At 43.7% G+C, this 19,825-nt stretch overlaps 1 protein-coding gene across 1 annotated transcript in view; it reads left to right on the forward strand.

Annotated features, from left to right (window-relative positions):
* Positions 1-15,656, forward strand: part of aff3 (AF4/FMR2 family, member 3) — a 95,795-nt gene extending 80,139 nt beyond the window's left edge. The window contains exons 12-13 of the mRNA XM_078545644.1: positions 3,003-3,226; positions 15,522-15,656. Coding sequence (XP_078401770.1) covers positions 3,003-3,226; positions 15,522-15,643 — 346 coding nt within the window. The 3' untranslated portion in view covers positions 15,644-15,656. The remainder of the gene's footprint in view (positions 1-3,002; positions 3,227-15,521) is intronic.
* Positions 15,657-19,825: the final 4,169 nt, after the last annotated feature.

The following is a 19,825-nucleotide window of genomic DNA, read 5'->3' on the forward strand; positions in this document are numbered from 1 at the left end:
GGTTCACCATGCAGGAATGCAGATGGAGCTCATGATTGGATTGAAAAGACCAAATTCATGAGGAGTTAAAACAAGGCTGGAAGATTTGCCTATTTTGCAGTAGAGGAAGAACCTCCAGGGAAAAACCTCACCATGAAAGACATTTCCAAGATTAAATTTCCCCTGGATGAGAAAGGAAAAGAACAGAATTAAATCTTCGGGAGCTAAGAATCACCTTCACCTGGTTCCAGAGGAATTGAATGTTTGCTTAAAGGACAGTGTAAAGCATATCTGTGGAGCGTGTTTTTGATTGTGTTAAAAGAAAAATGGGCATGTTCTGTTTTGTGGTTTGAAGTATAAGTTGCCTACAATGATAATGTTTAGTCAAAAGTACTTCCAGCCTTTTGTTACAGTAACAGTCTTAAAATGTGAAATCTTGCAACATCATGCTTTCAGCTATTAACTGGAAGTTATAATTAAAGTTTTCTGTCTCTACAGAGATCATAACACACTGAATTTCACGGTTTTAGTGTGGCCCTATCTCCAGCGTGCAATTAACCCATTTGAAATGGGCACATGTTATAAAGCTAGCTTGCCATTGTTGTTTGCTTCAATATTGACATCTAGATTTTTGACAGTGAGCGCTTATCCAATTGAGGAATTGAAAGTCCAGCAATTTCTTCTCTCTACACTTTTTTCTTTTTGTTGAAACCTTTATTTTGTTTAAATGCACTTGCCAATTACTTGTAAGCTTGTTGACACAGAAGAGGGCCAAAATGAATATAGACTATAGAGGAGGTCTAAAAAAGGGAATAAGTGGGGCAAATAGAGATTAAAAGAATTGATTAGCGTCTAACATAAAATAAAACCCAAAGTGTTTTATAAACATATAAATAGTAAAAAGGTAGTGAAAGAAAGGGTTAGGCTGATTAGAGACTAAAAAGTAGATCATCTTGTGGAGGCAGTGGGCATAGCTGAGGTACCAAATGAGTAGTTTGCATCTGTCTTCACTGGAGAAGAAAATGCTGCCAATGTTACGGTTACAGTAGAGGAAGGGGTAACAGTGAAACTGGATAGGTAAAAATTAAAGAGGAGATACTTAAAAAGGTTGGCAGTATTCACTGTAAAAGAAAAAAGTAAGGGTGGAAATTGCAGAGGCTCTGTCCACAATCTTCCAATTCTCCTTAAATATGGGGCCAGTGAAGGAAGACTGGAAGATTGCAAATGTTACATCCCTACTTAGACAGAAGGGGATAAACCCAGCAACTACAGGTCAGTCACCTGCACTGCCTGAAAGGGTAGTGGAGGAGATTCAAGAGTGACTCTCAGAAGGAAATTTAATAGATATTTGAAGAGAAATACAGTGATATGGGGATGTAGCCTGAGAGTAGGATTAATTGGATAGCTCTTTCAAGAAGCCAGCATTGGCATTATGGCTGAATGGCCTCCTTCTGTGCCATATCATTCTATGATACTGCTGCAGTACATGTTATAGCTAACTTAGTTGGGAGGATGGGAATCTCTTTCTGTATTTCCAAAGTGCTAAGTGAAGTGGATAAAGAAAACCAAATCATGAAGATACATGTTCATGTCCACAAACACCTCAAAGGATATGTTTACTCTCAAAAGGACCTGTACTTACAGACCACATTATTCCTACCTGGGTAGAACAAAGTAAGAGCTGGAGATGATAGCAGGCCAAGTCAAAAAACACAATGAGTCTTTTAGTCTGAACATAAATAGGCAAAGATGAACATTAAGGCTCTAAATGGCAAATGAAAAGTCAAGATTGGAGGCAGTGGATAATTTCAAGTACCTTCGCTCGGTGATAACCCAAGAATGAAACCCAGGTTAGATTAGCTATGGAAAGAGGCGTGACCTGTGACTTAAGTAGCATCTGGAAGTCCAAAAGCATCAGCATGAAGCTGAAAAACATCTAGTATAGTCATTAATGTGGAGTGTTGCACTCTGTGGATGCAAGAGTTGGACCCTGTAGAAAGAGGGTGAGAGGAGGGTAACTGTTTTTGAAATGTGGGTATGGTGGAGGATGCTCAGAGTCAGCTGGATGGACAGAAAGATGAAAATGAGTGAGTAGATCAAGAGTAGAAGTTCAGAAATCAAAAGTGTTGCTAAGTACAGTTAGAGAAAGAAAGATAGCCAAGTAGAGACATTGGAAATGAAGATTCAACAGCCTTGTCCTGGCAACAATTGAAGGACAAAACTGAGGGCAAAAACAGAAAAGGAAGAAGAAAAATTGGATGGGTGGATGACATTGATACATGGTCAGAGGAAGGCTTGAAGAAAGCCAAAGAAGAAATAAGGTGATGCTGGTGGCCACACTAAGTCTACGGTGAAAACAAACGATTGAATAATGCAGGAGCAGCTGTACATATTTCTAGGATGTGAGGGTTGTCCTATAAGGAGAGATTGATAGAATGGGTCTTTAATCCCTAAAATTTAGAAGAATGAGAGGTGATCTAATTGAAACATAAAAGATTCTGAGAGGACTTGACAAGGTAATGCTGAGAGGCTGTTTCCCCTAGCTAGAGATTCTAGAACTAGGAGGCATACTTTTAGAATAAGGGGTCAGCCATTTTGGTCTGAGATGAGGAAAATTTCTTTACTGAGATGATTGTGAAAGTTTGGAATTCTCGACCCCAGTAAGCTGTGGATGCTCAGTAGTTGAGTATATTCAAGGATGAGATCGATAATTTTCCGGATTTTGAGGGAATTAAGGATATGGGGATCAGGAACGAAAGTGAAGTTGATATCAAGGATCAGCCATGATCTTATTAAATGGTGGAGTAGGCTTGAGGGGTCATGTAGCCTACTCCTACTCGGATTTCCTAAGTTCTTACGTTCTTTTCTGTCAACCTAAAATCTCAGAAAAAATCTGACATAGCCCCCAAAACCTTCACAATTCAAAAAATTACTTTTTAAAATAAAATTCTTCAGTTTTATGAAGAAAAGCTGCTGGTGTTCTTTCTGTACTGTTTTAGCTATATTTATATTTGCCATTCTAGGTGCATAACAACATCTTCACCAATGTTGTCTACGCCCTCTCTTGTTAGTTCAGCTGGACCACATGGGAGCAGTTCAAGTAACATTGGATCATCCCCCTCTTCAACCATTAACATTCCACAGCGTATCCATCAGTTGGCTGCTAACCATGTCTACATCACCAACAGCATTCTCTACAGTTACGACTACTGGGAAATGGCTGATAAGCTGACCAAGGAGAACAAAGGTATATATTTTGGCTCAATTGGGAGATAATGTACAGGAATTTGATTGCTTTAACAGTGGCATTTCTGCTTCCCTGTCCAAGGTGTAATAATGAGATAACATTCACAAATGCACAAGATGAGGTTCAGAAACAAAGTAATGAAAACATTGAACATGAAAACATGAGAATGTTGAAGTACTAAAACAAAAACAAAAATACCTGGAAAAACTCAGCAGGTCTGGCAGCATCTGCGGAGAGGAGCACAGTTAACGTTTCGAGTCCGAATGACCTTTAATGTTGAAGTACTTTTGACTTATCCTTTTCTGGTGTTCCCTAGATATTTATTTTGTGTCTCCATCATTTTGGGAGTAGTTTTAAAAGAGCACTTCAAGCAAGCTGGGTGTCCAGATTTAAATTTGTAGTGTTTATTAATAATTCAGAGAAGTTTGCCAAACCACTTAGCTCTAACAGCCTTTTTTCACCTTGCGAATCACAATCTGATAATTCCCACACTCAAAGTGATTTTTATCAATATTTTAGAATTCAAGATTTTTTTATGTTTACTTGATAGAATCATAGAATGGTTACAGCACAGAAGGAGGCCATTTGGCCTATCCTGTCTGTGCTGGCCCTCTGAAGAAGCAAGTCACCCAGTGCCGCTCCCCTGCAAATCTTTCCTTTTCAGATAATGATCCAATTCCTTTTTGAAAGCCTCAGGTGACCATGCCACCTGCACACTTTCAAGTTGTGCATTCCAGATCCAAACCACTCACTGCATGAAAAAGTTTTTTTCTTATGCCGCCTTTGCTTCTTTTGCCATTTACCTTAAATCTATGCATGCCCTCTGGTTCTCGATCCTTCCACCAATGAGAACAGTTTCTCTGTATCTATTTTGCCCAGACCACACTTTGATTTTGAATACCACTATCAAATCTCTTCTCAACCTTCTCTTTTCCAAGAACAGTCCCAGCTTCTTCAGCCTTTCTATGTAACTGATGTTCTCATCCCTGGAACCATTCTCATGAATCTTTTCCGCACCATCTCTAATGCCTTCACATCCTTCCCAAAGTGTGGTACCCAGAACTGGACGCAATACTCCAGTGAGGCCGAACCAATGTTTTATACAGGTTTAACATGACTTATTTTATTTTGTAATCTATGCCCCTATTCATAATGCCCAGGATGTTGTATGCTTTATTAACTGCTCTCTCAATCTGTCCTGTCACCTTCAATGACTTATGCACATATATACCCAGATCCCTCTGCTCCCGCACCACCTTTAGTATTGTACCATTTATTTCATATTGTTTATGTCTTTCCTACCAAAATGAATCACTTCACACTTCTCTGTATTAAATTCTATCTTCCACTTGTTCCACCATTCCACCAACTTGTCTATGTCCTTATGAAATTCTACACTATCGCCTCATGCCTCACAATATTTCCAAATTTTGTGTCATCTACAAATTGTGAAATTGTTCCCTGTGTACCAAGGGTTAAGTCATTATTATATATCAGGGAGAGCAGAGGTCCTAACATCGATCTGTGGGGAATTCCTCTATAAAACATCCTCCAGTCTGAAAAACAACCCTTCACCACTACTCTGTGTTTCCTGTTACTTAGTCAATTTTGTATCCATGCTGTTACTGTTCCTTTTATTCCATGAGCTCTAACTTTGCTCACAAGTCTGTTGTGTGACACTTTATATCAATTGCCTTTTGGAAGTCCATGTTTGTCACATCAGCAGCGTTACCCTCATCAACCTTCTCAGTTACCTCTTCAAAAAAGTCAGGCAAGTTAGTTAAACATGATTTTGCCCTTAACAAATCCATGCTGGCTTTCCATAATTAACCTGTATTTGTCCAAATGACTATTGATTTTGCCCTGAATTATTGTTTCCAAAAGCTTCCCCACCACTAAGGTTAAACTGATTGGTTTATTGTTGCTGGCTTATCTTTGCACTCTGAACAAAGGTGTAACATTTGCAATTCTCCAGTCCTCTGGCATCACTGCTTTAGTCCATGATTAGAAAATTATGGCCAGTGCCTCTACAAATCCCACTCTCACTTCTTTCAGTATCCTTGGATGTATATCATCTGATCCTGGTGCCTTATCAACTTTAATGAGAGACAGCCTGTCCAATACCAACTCCTTATCAATGTTAAACCCTTCAAATATCTGAACTACCTCCTCTTTCACTATACCTGGGCAGCATCTTCTTCCTTGGTTAAAAACAGATACAAAGTATTCATTTAATACCTCAGCTATGCTCCTTACCTCCATGCGTAAATCCCGTTTGGTCCCTAATTGGCCTCACTCCTCCTCTTACCACCCTTTTTACTGTTAAATACCTTTAGAAGACTTTTGGTTTTCTTTTAAGTTAGTTGCCAGTCTCTTCCGATACTGTCTCTTTGCTCCTCCTATTTGTTTCATCAATTCTACTCTGAACCTTCCATATTTGGCCTGATTCTCAACTCTATTACCTACCTGACATCTGTCATAAGCACATTCTTTCTGCTTCATCTTAATTTCTATGTCTTTTATCATCCAGGGAGCTCTGCCACACTTTTCCCCTTCAAGTTAACATACTGAGTCTGTACTTGAACTTTCTCTTCTTTAAAAGAGCCCCATTGTTCAGTTACAGTTTTGTCTGCTAATTTTTGATTCTAATTTATCTGGGCCAGACCCATTCTTACCCCACTGAAATTGGCTTTCCCCCAGATAATTATCCTTGCTCAGGATTGCTCCTTGTCCACTTCCATAGCTAACCTAAACCTTATCATAAAATACTGTCCCCTAAATGTTCCCTGGTGACATCTGATCCATTTGGCACACCTTATTCCCAAGAACCAGGTCCAGCGATGCCTCCTTTCTTGTTGGACTGGAACCATACTGAGGTAGAAAATTCTCCTGAACACACTCTAGAAACTCTTGTCCCTTTCTGCCCTTTACACTACTATAGTCGGATAATCAAAGTCCCCCATTATAAATACTCTATAATTCTTGCACTTCTCTGTAATTTCCTTGTCAATTTGTTCCTATAGATCTTTCCCACTGGCTTGTGGCCTATAGACTACACCAAGCAATGTAATTGCACCTTTTGCTCTTTAGCTCTAGTCAAGTGGTCCTTGACTCCTTTGGTTCTCCTTAATCACTACTGCCACCCTTCCTCCTTTCCTGATGTTGTGATAACTTATCAATAAAACACTATAAAAAGATAAGAAATCCCCTCTTAACACGAGGGAAAGAAGATTGACTATAACACGTGTTATAACGAATGGCACATTTTTATATGTATACTGACCCAGGATTTCTGATTTGGGCCTTTCACAGCAGAGCAAGGTTTCTGCCTGTCTTGAAATACCCACTGCCTCCCACTATATTTGTGGCTCCATTATCCATTGCATGCAGGGGATAGTCTCCCTGTCCTGAACCAGGGAATCGTATCAGATTGGATTGGAGACTCACTGCAATAGACCTCAGTGACCTGCAACAGCGGGAGAACAAAGGCAAACGCTGGGCTGCCTGAAGAAACCATTTTATTTTTGCATAATTATCATTTTGTTTCCTACTGTTGACAGGTATAGCTGACTGCTCGGGATGAAGGCATTGTCGCTGCTGCCAGGATAGTGGGCATTCACCAAGAAGATCTTCTGGTCATGGTTACACACCAACTGGATGTTGATACAGTGGTAGCCTTTGTGGTTCCAGAACATCTAACATGGGACCTTCAGTGCCATATGCGGGCAGTCGATCGTACCCTGTACTATTATGAATCCCGCTAACCTGGCAAAGCCATGTCCTCTCTCTGATCACTGAGAAGACAGTGAAGTCTCCTCTCTTTCTATACAGGGCCTTGGTGATCTCCCAATGCTGTGATGGAAAGCGAACTGTGGGATGTTGCTGAGCTCACCTGCTACTGCCTGGAATGATCCACTGGCATTGAAATTTAGGGCCACAATGCTCTTGACAGCCACCGACAGAACTGTCTACTCCTTGTTGTGTGGCTTCAGATCAGATTGCAGGAGGTGGCATAGTTCAGCACCAGTTCCTTGTTGAAACATAGGTGCTTTAGACACTTCTGAGGTTGAGGTAGGAGACGTGCTCCTTAAAGATCAATGGTGGGTAGGGTCTTCTATCGAGAGCACCCATCCTCCTCCCTCTCTGCACTAATTCTCCATTCTGCTGCCCCTACTCCATTTCCAAGTCATGCTGCAATTCAAGAAGGACTGCAACTATAGCTTCCATTACTGAAGCAGGCTTTCCACTACCATTTATTTGAAAATCCAAAATGTTAGAAAAACTCCTCCAGTAGCACAACATGGTACTCCACTCACTCTGCACCAGCAAAAGTAAGTCAAAAGCATCTCTCACCTGGGAGATGGATGGTTGTCCCTTTAAATAACACTTTTGGAAGGTGGGAGTTCTTCACACAGTTGATCACATGTTCAGCTGGAAGTGATTATGAGAGGGGTTTAACTGGACCTGCGTGCTCTAAAATGATGAATTGAATGCCAAATCAACATTAGAAAGAAAAATAAATAAAGACTTGAATGTATATAGTGCTTTTTACAATCACCAAATATCTCAAAGCTCTTTACAACCAATGAAGTGCTTTTTGAAATGTAATCAGTGTTGCAATGTTTGAAACATGGCAGCCGGAATGCACTCAGTAAACTCCCACAAATAGCAATATGATAATGACAAGGTAATATTACTGAGGGACAAGTAGTCACCTGGGAGGGCAGAACTTGAGTATTGCCGAAAAATTAGATATTCTTTTGAAGTTTTTTGTCTTGCACTTATCAGGGCAGATTCACAAGAATACCAAATCTCAAAGGGAACAACAGTTTGTACTGCATGAGAAGAGGATGCTGATTGGTTGGCAAGTGGACCCTGATTGGTAGAGGCATTGCCATGGAGAATGCACCACGGAACAGTTAACTGCCAAGCTTTTGTTAAAATTCAAACCAGACAGGTTGACTCTGATCGAGGCATTACCATGGGGAATGAAACAGCGAATGGCTGCCCCCCAAACATTTGTTTAGTTGAATAAGGCGCAATGTGTGGATATGTCCTTTCTGTTTGCAAAAGGCAAGGCCCTGTGTGTGAATATATGTAGCTTCTCAAACACTTAAATGAGCTACACTGCAACCTGACTGATAATCTTAAATTGATTGTTAGTGTAATTCTTAGCACAATCAGGATTGTTTTGTAAGTGTTGTCCAATCACAGAATTCACATCTAATGTTGGTCACTATGTTCTGAGCTGTGCAAGCAAAGGCTGGTTGAGTACGGTAAATACTTTGCTTGTTATAAACAGCCAAAGGGACATGCTATTTGATACAATCCACCAGTTGTTTGGACGTACAACCTATATACATCACACAGGCACTGAAATTCAGATACTACATTACTCATTTGTGTGGTAGGCAGAACCACTCTTTGGATTGATGGCAGCACCCTGTTAATGGAGAATACCACTTGTGTTGCTACTGCATAGTATCAGCATGAAACAGCTAGCTTCACCTGCTGCTCAAATCTTTGAGACACCTTACCCTTCCAGGTAATCTGAGATACACTGGGCACTTATCAGAACCAAAAGTGGCAGCCTTAGGGCTATTCATGAGCTTGCACGATATACAGCGAGCAATGTACTGACCAGGGTGGCCATTATCCTGCAGGATAGCTTTGATGAGACTTATTTCAACATTGAGCGTGCATGGCGACCAAATGGTTTGGACCCACAAATAGCAATGTGATAATGACAAGATAATATTACTGAGGGATAAATAGTCACTTGGGAGGACTTGTCCTCTTGTTCTCCAAAGTGACTATTTATCCCTCAGTAATACTATCTTGTCATTATCACATTGCTATTTGTGGGAGTTTACTGAGTTTATTTTGGCTGCCATGTTTCAAACATTGCAACAGTGACTACATTTCAAGAAGTGCTTCATTGGTTGTAAAGAGCTTTGAAATGTTTGGTGATTGTCAAAAGCACTATATAAATTCAAGATTTATTTCTTTTTCTTTCTAATGTTGATTTGACACTCAATCAATGAGGCTGCCAATAAGGCCAATCTTATAGTGGGTGGCACTATAGGAATCCCAATGCATATATTAACCAGTGAAGGTTGGCTTGCAGTATACAGTAGTAGAGAACACATTGGTAGAATTCTCAACTAGCACAGCATGTGAAGGAAAGGGAGCTCATTTGACTGCTCCATTTCAAAGGTAAATTTGAGCACAGGATGGAGCCTATTAAGATGTTTTAAGGAAATTTTTACATGCAGCTGCAGATTCAAAAAAAAGCAAACATACCATCGATATATGAGAAATATGCAAGGGGTAAGAGGTTAGGGATCAATCCTTCGAAGACATGTTTCTCATGGAAACTGATGAAGGTGTTGGTGAGAGCTGGGTCTAGAGGGGATCCCATGACAACAACATTTATTTGGCTAGATATGGTGACATGGTTAATTGAACTCAATTGTGTTAGTTGCTGAGTTCATAAGTTCAATGAATGCAGATTCAGACAATGATGGTGCATCTACATCACCATGATATAGTAATGTGATGCAAATGCCTATGGCTTCCTTGAACGGTACATTAGTGAATAGGTTAGCAATGCTGAATGAGCGCATGGACACAACACTGCTATCGGTATGCAAGCCCTGTACGACCTACGCAAAGTTGAAGGAATCCTTCACTGTGTATATGGAAAATTTGCTCAGAACTGATTGTAGCAACTCACTCAGCCATTCAGCCAATTCATGTTGTGCAGAACCAGCCATACATAAGATAGGGCATAAAGGGACTTCACTTCTGTGTGTCTTGGGCAGCCCATACATACATGGACGAGCCATTACGGCGAATCCTTTCACATACAGCACCAGGAAGCTCATTGCTATTATACAAGACCAATAAGTGTTTTTGAAACTTGCGTTCGAGCAGGGCTGTGGGGTCATGCTTAGCAGCAAGTCCAATAGATACAAATTTGGACTCATTAAGAACTGCATGCAGTTCGTCAATATAGTCATGCTTGTTAAGGATGACTATTCCAGTCCCTTTATTACAGATATGTATATCTGGCTTAGCCTTGAGGCCTTGCAATGCTGCCAGATATTCATGTGACATGAATTGGCTAAATGGTTGAGCGAGTTGCTACAACCAGTTCTGAGCGAGTTTTGGCATACACTGTGAAAGATTTGTTCACTTTTGCGAAGAACATTTGGGACTTACATATCAATATCAATGACATATCCATGTGCTTGTTCAACATCGCTAGCCTATTCACTGATGTGCTGCTCAAGGAAGCCATAGATGTTTGCACCACGTCACTATATCATTGCGGTCTAGACGCACTGCCATTTTCTGAATCTGTACTCGGTGAACTTATGAACTCAGCAACTCACGCCGTTGAGTTCAGTTTCAATGTCATCATGTATGCCTAAATAGACAGTGTTGCCATGGGATCCCCTCTAGGCTCAGCTCTCGTAAACATCTTCATCAGTTTCCATGAGAAACGTGTCTTAGGTGGAATGGCCCCTAACATCCTACCCCCTGCATATTTCCAAATTGTAGATGATAGGTTTGCTATATTTGAATCTGTAGCTGCATGTAAAAATTTCCTTACACACCTTAATGGGCTCCATCCTCCGCTCAAATTCATCTTTGAAATAGAGCAACTAAATGAGCTTCCTTTCCTCAATGTGCTAGTTGAGAAATCTGCCAATGTATTCTTGACTACTGTCTACCACAAGCTGACCTTCACTGGTCAATATACATGTTGGGATTTCTACAGTTCCCACGTGCTATAAGATTGGCCTTATCGGCAACCAAAGCCATTTGGTCATCATGCAACTTGATGCTGAAATAGGGCGTGTCAAAGCCATCCTGCGGGATAATGGCTACCCTGATTAGATCATTGCTTGCTGTATATCGCACAAATGCATGAATGCACCTAAGGCTGCCACATTGGTCCTGAAAAGTGCCCAGTCTACCTCAGATAACCTGAGTAAGGCGTCTCAAAAATTTGAGCAATAGGTGAAGCTAGACATTTCGTGCCACTACCAAGCAGTAGCAACACGAGTGGTATTCTCCACTAACAGGATGCTGCTGTCAAACCAAAAAGACCTTCTGCCAGCCACACAAATGAGTATTGTGGTATATGAATTCCAGTGCTGGTATGATGCCAGGTATGTAGGCCATATGTCCCAACAATTGGTGGATCATATCAAATAGCACGTCAATTCAGCTGTTCACAACAGTCAAAGTCCTGACTGTACCCAACAAGCCCATGTTTGTAAAACTCAAAACTGACTGTCCAACATGAGATGTGATTCTGTGATTGGACAACACTTACGAAGCAATCCTGATTGTACCAAGAATTACACTAACAATCAATTTAAGGTTATTGGTCGATTTCGTAGTGTGGCTCACTTATGCATGCTAAAAGCTACATATATTCACACACTGGGCCCTTTTTCTTGCAAAAAAAAACATATCCATGTATTGTATCCCTCTCCTAACTATACTCAGTTCTGCTGAAGGGTCATGAGGACTCGAAACGTCAACTCTTTTCTTCTCCGCCAATGCTGCCAGACCTGCTGAGTTTTTCCAGGTAATTCTGTTTTTGTTTTGGATTTCCAGCATCCACAGTAGTTTTTTGTTTTTATATCCATGTATTGCACCTTTTTCAGCTAAACATAAGCTTGGGAGACCAGTCATTCACTGGTTCAGTCCCCATGGCAATGCCTTAACCGGTCAGAGTCAACCTGCCTGGTTTGAATTTTAACAAAAGCTTGGCAATTAACTCTTCACTGGTGCATTCTCCATGGCAACACCTCTACCAAACAGAGTCCACTTACCAACCAATCAGCACCCTCTTCTCATGCAGTACAAATTGTTGCTCCCTTTGAGATTTAGTATTGTTGCAAATCTGTCCTGATGGGTGCAAGATGAAAAGTTTCGACAGAAAGTGTCTTTTATCAGCAATACTGAGGGGTAAATATTGGCCAGGACACCAAGGGTAACTCCTCTGCTCTTTTTCACAATGGTGCCATGTGTTGGATCTTTTACATCCATCCAAGCAGGCAGGTGGGGCCTCTGTTTAACATCTCACCCGAAAGACAGCAATTCTGACAGTGCAATGCTCCCTCAGTACTGCACTGAAGTGTCAGCCTTGACTTTAATGCTGAGCTATTGGCATGGGACTGTAAACTGGAACATCATGATTCAGAGGCAAAAGTGCTACCAAATGAGGCACAACTGACACACAGTTAGAGGCTGTGTGCTAGAAGCATGCATGCTTCTGGTGCATGCATGACACGCCCTGTCAGTCAATTTTGCAACCATCATACTTCTGTGTCATTCATTGAAAAAAACAGAGCACTATTAACTTCAGTGTGCTTCTAACCTGTTTTAATGGGCTGAAACTTCCAAGGCTGAAGCATTTGCAACAATCTTCAGCCAGAAGTGCTGAGCGGATGATCCATCCCAGCCTCCTGCTGAGGTCCCTAGCATCACAGATGCCATTCTTCAGTCAATTCGATGCACTCGGCATGATATCAAGAAATGGCTGAAGGCACTAGATACTGCAAAGGCTAAGGGCTCTTACAACATTCCAGCAATAGCACTGAAGACTTGTGCTCCAGAACTAGCTGCACCCTTAGCCAAGCTGTTCCAGTACAGCTACAGCACTGGCATCTACCCTAGCAATGTGGAAAATTCCTCAGGTGTGTCCTGTCCACAAAAACAGGGGAAATCCAACCCAGCCAATTACCACCCCATCAGGCTATGTTTGATGATCAGCAAAGTGATTGAAGGGGTCATCGACCATGCTATCAAACAGCACTTACTCAGAAACAACCTGCTCACTGATGCTCAGTCTGGGTTCCATCAGGGCAGCTCAGCTTCTGACCTCATTACAGCCTTAGTTCAAACATGGACAAAAGAGCTGAACTCAAAAGGTGAGGTGAGAGTGACTGCCCATCAAGGTCAAGGACCAAGTGTGGCATCGTGGAGCCTTAGCAAAACTGGAGTCAGTGGGAATCAGGGGGAAAACTCTCCACTGCTGCTTCACCAATGACCTTCCCTCCATCATAAGGTCAGAAGTGGGAATGTTTGCTGATGATTGTACAGTGGTCAGCACCATTCATGACTCCTCAGATACTGAAGTGGTCAGTGCCCATATGCAGCAAGACCTGGACAACATTCAGATTTGGGCTAATAAGTGGCAAGTAACATTTGCGCCACAAGTGCCAGGCAATGACCATCTCCAACAGAAGAGAATCCACTCATCACTCCTTGACATGCAATGACATTACCATCGCTGAATCCCCCACTATCAATTTCCTGGGGGTTACCATTGACCAAAAACTGAGCTGGAACAGCCTTATAAATACAGTGCTTATGTCAGCGGGTCAGAGGCTGGGAATTCTGCGGTGAGTAACTCACCTCCTGACTCTGCACAGCCCGTCTACGAGGCACAAGTCAGGAGTGTGATGGAATATTCTCCACTTGCCTGTATGAGTGCAGCTCCATCAACACTCAAGAAGCTTGACACCATCCAGAACAAAGCAACCCACTTGATGGCACACCATCCACAAACAATCATTCCCCCCACCACTAATGCACAGTGGCAGTTGTGTGCACCATCTACAGGATGCATTGCAGCACTCACCAGGACTCACAGCACTTTCCAAACTCACGACCTCTACCACCTACCACAAGGGTAAACACCATCCTGACATGGAATTATATCACCATTCCTTCACTGTCACTGGGTCAAAATCCTGGAACTCCCTCCCAAACAGCACTATGGGTGTACCTACACCACATGGACTGCAGCAATTCAAGAAGGTGACTCACCACCACCTTCTCAATTAGGGATGGGCAATAAAAGTGCTGGCCAAGTACATGTCCCTTGAGCAAATTTTTAAAAATTACCATCAGATTGCCACTCCGCCCTATTTTCTTACCTTGTACTGGAGCTCCACATTTCTGGCCCGGACTTCCAAACTGGGCCTCTTCAGAGCTGTGGAGTATACCTGTTCTCAAAGTCCTTCCTCAAGGTGCAGAATTGCCAGGGGGCACCAAGCCCTTTTTATGGCACTAGCTGCAGTATTTTCATAAGTCTTCATTCACGCGACAGTGAAAAGCTATTTAGATGTCCCAAGGCTTTTCACTGTGTTAGTGAATGAGTGTGAATGAGTAGGTGGGTAGTGTGGGTAGGTTGCCATCTGGTAGGGTGGCAGGGTGCCAGGTGGGTATGGTGGTGAGATCAGATAACGTCGTATCAGGGGGTGTCAGACGGTCGGTGGGGGAGTCTTTCGGAAGTAAATTCTGAAGAGAGCTATGCAATAGTTAGATCCAGTGGGAATTCAGAAATACAACTGAACAATTCAAACATTCATGGAATAGTAGAAGTCCAACGAGTGGCGAAAAATTGCATGAAAATTCTATAGAAACGATATCTGGAGATGACTCTGATTTCTCAGATCTGAAGAGTTCTGAAAATGTCGGCCCCAATGAAAATCATGTGGATGCCAATCCGAAACATGTTTCTGTAGCGAGCACACCGCAGTGAATTTACATACATGGCAGACTCGATGGGACTCAGTTCATGTCTCAAGAGAGTCCCATGGAACTCTAACCTGAAGGTAGTCCTAAAGGTGTAACATGACGGTCAGATATGGGAGTCAGAGGATCGGGGAAGAGTTGGAGTGTCAGTGGCGAGTTGGAGGGTTGGAGGGAGTAGGAAGATCGGTGGGGAGTCCGAGGGCTGGGGGAATTGGAGGGTCATGGAGTGAGTTGGAGGGTCGTGAAGGTGGTCAGGTTGAGTTGGGAGGTTCGGAGGGTCAGAAGGGTTGTAGGGTCAGGGCGGAGTGGGGGGTTCGGAGGGTGGTCATGGGGTGGTCAGTGTGAGTGATTGGAGGGTCAGTTGTATAGTTACCCAGGAGTTAGAACTGGTTTTAAAAACTTTTCCTGGGTAACTATTCTGGTAAGTAAATCGGAAGCCTCTGAAGTCTCCTACCCTAACTCAAGAGTTGGAGAATTTTTTGGAGTGTACCGGAGGGCAGGGGAATTGCCCATCAGAAGTCCAAGCTTCCCGGGCAATTCCCACATAGACAGTACATCAGGAATTCCCAGGGATCCCATAGCACATTTTGTGGGGTACCTGTGGGGTACGATCATCTGGAGATCAGAACACCTGGGCCATTATTTATCTTTGCATTTTTGACATGGTGTGATTTTTTAAAAACTATGCTCCATTGCATTACAAAGTAACTTCAGTTTCTTCTCATTTCAGAGTTCTTTCATGATCTTGATGCACAGATGGAACCTATAACACTACACAGTAGTATGACACATCTTGTTCGATACACTCAACAAGGACTGCATTGGATACGAATCAGTAATCACATGTTGTAGTTGTTTTACCAGTTATCAGCTTACATGTACTTTCAGTTCTAAAGTGCTGAACTGCTGGTTTACACAGAAAGGCTCCTGAGCACATTGAAAGAAATCTTTCTTTGCATTGGAATTTCAAATCTAAAATTTGGTTCTTCCTTGATGTTGAAGAATATTAGACTTCAGTCTCTGAATTTGATAAGAGATTGGAGAAGCACCAGTGCAATTTTTCAGCACTCTTTCCTCTTGTTCCTCCCTTTTAGCACTCTACTCCTTACACATCTATAGCTGCTGAATATGACAACCTTTGGGTAACAAAAAATCTGTTCATATTGACTGTTCAAGACTCTTCACTGCCAACTGCACATGTAAACATTTTTTTTTTGCTTTCTCTGGTAGGTTTCTATCTTTAATGATACAATATGAAGTAATTTAAAAATAATAGATAAATTCCATTCTTCATATTTTATAAGAAAAAGGTAAAAAGGGTGAGTGCAATTTTTGGCAATAAGTAACAAATGATTATCTGTTTATCAAAGGACCATCTAAGTTAAGACTTATGATGACGTCAGTAATGACAGAGAGGGAATTCCTATGTAGAAAAAGTAAAAGCTGTCTAAGAAAATTTGGTCAGAGGGTGTGTAGTAATTATAAATGATTTGTTAAGTTTATTTCAGGAAGGTTAAAAGGGTTTTCTAAGGCGCAGATATTAACTGGTTGGTTTTTGACTTAAAATTCCGCCTCACTTCATGCCGTTAAGCTTTTTATAAGTAGCATTGTGTTATTTCAAAAACTAAGGGCAGAATTTTTCGCTGAGCAGGCGGGCGTACACCTTGAATGTAAAACAGTGCGTGATGACATCGGGTGAACGTCCCGACATCAATTACGAGGCCAGTGAAGGCCATTAAAAAGGCAATTTAAGCTATATTTTACATTGCCCATGCGATTTTGCGTTCGTCGCGTGGGCAAAACGGGCAGGCGGGCAGCCGACAATTTGCTAAACCTCATCCGAGGGCAGGACAAAAAGGGTCAGCAGCATTGGCAATGTGCGTAGTGAGGAGTTTTGGAGATAGTTTGCTACTGGTTGGATCTTGGTACTTGGCAGCTTCGCCTCTGTTCAGAGCTTCATTGTTAGCATTTCCAGGCTTCATTTCAGGTCTTATTGATGTCTCTAAGGACCCCGGAAGATTCAGACTGTGTGGACCCTTCCAGGTATCAGACAGCCTTCCATTACCCTAGTAATGGGGATTGTGATCTCCGCTGGAGGCACCTCCTCTGAGGAGGAAGAGAGGGGCAGAAGGGAGAAGAGGCCAGGTATCCCAATGCAGCTTCCAGGGGAGGGACCTGTGGGAGGAGAGGTGGAGGCACAAGTGGTGCGGGGCCAGCAGGAAGCCCAAGGCAGAAGGGGCTGCAGAAGATGCCACTATTCTGCTGCCAGGGTTTATAGACGGCGATGCAGCTACCTTAATATGTCTGAGGTGCAATGTCAAAGGAGGCTCCACTTCTCAAGGGAGACTGTGACCTTCATTTGCCAGATGATTGGGCCTGAGATCAGCTCCGACTGTGTGGGTGGACACCCCATGCCAGTGGCTCTGAAGGTCACAGTGGCCCTCAACTTCTATGCCTCCAGCTCTTTCCAGGGCTCAGTGGGAGATCTGTGTGGAGTCTCCCAATCAGCTGTCCACAGTTGCGTCGAGCTGGTGACAGAAGCTTTGTTCAGGTGGGTTCTGACATTTATTCTTTACCGTATGGACGAGGCCAGCCAGGCTGAGCAAGCCAGAGGCTTTTCAGTGATTGCTGGGTTCCCCAGTGTCCAGGGTGCCATTAACTGCACACATGTGGCCATCATGGAGCCAGTGGGTCAGCCGGGTGCCTTCGTCAACAGGAAGGGATTCCACTCCATAAACATGCAGATAGTGTGTGACCACAGGATGCAGATTCTGCAAGTCTGTACAAGTTACCCAGGCAGCTCCCATGCCGCTTACATCCTGAGATACTCCCAGGTGCCGAGGCTCTTCAGTGTTCCAGCCCAACTGGATGGATGGCAACAACTATCCATTGAAAAGGTGGCTCATGACACCTCTTTGCCACCCAAGAACAGGGACAGAGCAGTGTTACAATAGGAGTCATGCCTCCACAAAGGTGGTTATAGAGAGGACCATAGGTCTTCTCAAGATGCATTTCCAATGCCTGGACCATTCTGGGGGTGCACTACAATACCCTCCAGAGCGGGTGTCACTGATAGTGGTTGCGTGCTGCGCTCTCCACAATCTGACACTGGCAAGGGGGGACCCACTGGAGGAAAAAGATCTTGAAGCAGCTCCAGAGGCCACAGGGGATGAATCCAGTAGTGAGTCAGAAGAGCAGCACGGTGAGGAGAATGCTGAGGGCATGGAGGCAGACCTCTGTAATTCCCAGGGAGGCAGGGACACCAGGGAAGCCTTGATCCAACACTCTTTCTGCTAGGCTACCAAAGATCAGCTTCCACCTCATGTCAGGGCTGCCGCCTCCACCCTGGATGTCTGAAATGACCCTTTCATTTTCACACAAAGTCCACTCAATGCCTGTGCAACAAAGTATCGAGCCACTCACGTCCAGCATTACATACTGGCGCACTCTGCACCAGAAAGAAAAAAGGTGAAGCATACTCAGGCCATCAGAACCAAAGCAAATTTAATGTGATTGTCATTTTGAATGCATAATGACATTACTATTACTGTGTTGATGTTCACACCAGCAGACATATAAACCAAACATAAATGAACAGAAAATCACCCATGAACTGTCCCTCTTGTGCTCATGGTGCCTTTAACTTACATTTACGAGTGCTACATCTTGGTGCCGCCACCCCACCTCCTCCCCCCCCCCCCCCCCCCCCCCCCCACCCCCTAGTTGGCACCGGTATAGGAGACAGCCTGCTGACTCTGCTGTCCTGTTGGCCTTGATGACCTTGGCTATTGCCCTCTGGCCAGTGGAGCCTGTGCTGGCCCTGCTGGGAGGGAGTGGCCAGTGCCATGGCTGGCTTCTCCCTAGTCATCACAGCCTCATCAGATGCCACAGTCACTGGCTGAGGGGCGGAGGAGCTGCTGCCATCATCCAGAGAGGTGCCCACAGAGACAAGAAGTAACTCGTGCGCCAGTATGAGGTCGCTCTGGACCTCCCTGCTCACCATTGATGGACGGGCACCTAGCTGGGAGACTGGGTGCCTCATCCATCTCCCACATTGGCACTGACCACCTGAAGTCATTGCCTGTGTGAGGGCTTGCAGGTCCGAGAACAACCCCAGGAACCCCTGATTCTGTCCTTGGAGCTGCCTCTCCATGAGAGTTGCCACTCTCTCAATGGAAGAGGCAGTGTGCTTGCCCATGAGGGTCAACGCAGAGCTCATGCTCCGCATGGACTCCTCCACAACGGAGGTCATGACACACAGGCTCTCATCGATCTCCAGCAGATCCTCCTGCACATCCCGCTGGACATCCAGCATCTGCAGAGGCTCATCATCTGTCTTCGACTGAGCATCTTCCTGGACCCCAGAGTCCTCTGACTGCCGGTGCCCTGGGCAGTTTCTGCCTCCAACTGCACCTCAAGCAAGTGTGAACTGCTCTTATCAATGTGCACTAACATTCTAGCCGCTGATCTAATGCCCACCGAGGCGCTGGTATCTGCGCTTGTGCCTGGTTCAGATAGCGGGTGTGACACAAGTCCAAATGAAGCCCAGTGGTCCTCCTTCAAGAGGGGTGGCTCTTCGGGGTCCAGAGAACAAATGCGTGCTGGCGCATATAAACGGGAGAACAAGGACATGTCATTAGTTAAAGTCATCACACTGTCACTGTGTATGCCAGGCACCCTGGTGAGACAATCGAGATCTGCATCATGGTGCCATCATCTTTCAATGATCAATGGGGACTCCAGGTTTGAGGCTCCCATCAATGAAGAGACTACATTATAATGGTTGCACAATCTGAAACTATCACCTCTGTGCACTGCACTCTTACCTTCATCTAGCATCCCAGCCTCTCCAAGCCCAGTTGCATGTGGAGCGTGCCAGCTCTCCAACTCAAGGGCATCCTGCTCAAACCTGGTGAGCAGCAGCAGATTGGATGGACGTCCGCCTGTACATGACCTCTCTGCTTGGTTATGGCTTGCCTTCTCCTGAAAGGACAGAGGAGCATTGTTTAGCCCACTCTCTACCTGCAGCGCCAC

The sequence above is a fragment of the Cetorhinus maximus genome, chromosome 7 (assembly GCF_964194155.1).
Source record: "Cetorhinus maximus chromosome 7, sCetMax3.hap1.1, whole genome shotgun sequence".
Classification (NCBI taxonomy): domain Eukaryota; kingdom Metazoa; phylum Chordata; class Chondrichthyes; order Lamniformes; family Cetorhinidae; genus Cetorhinus; species Cetorhinus maximus.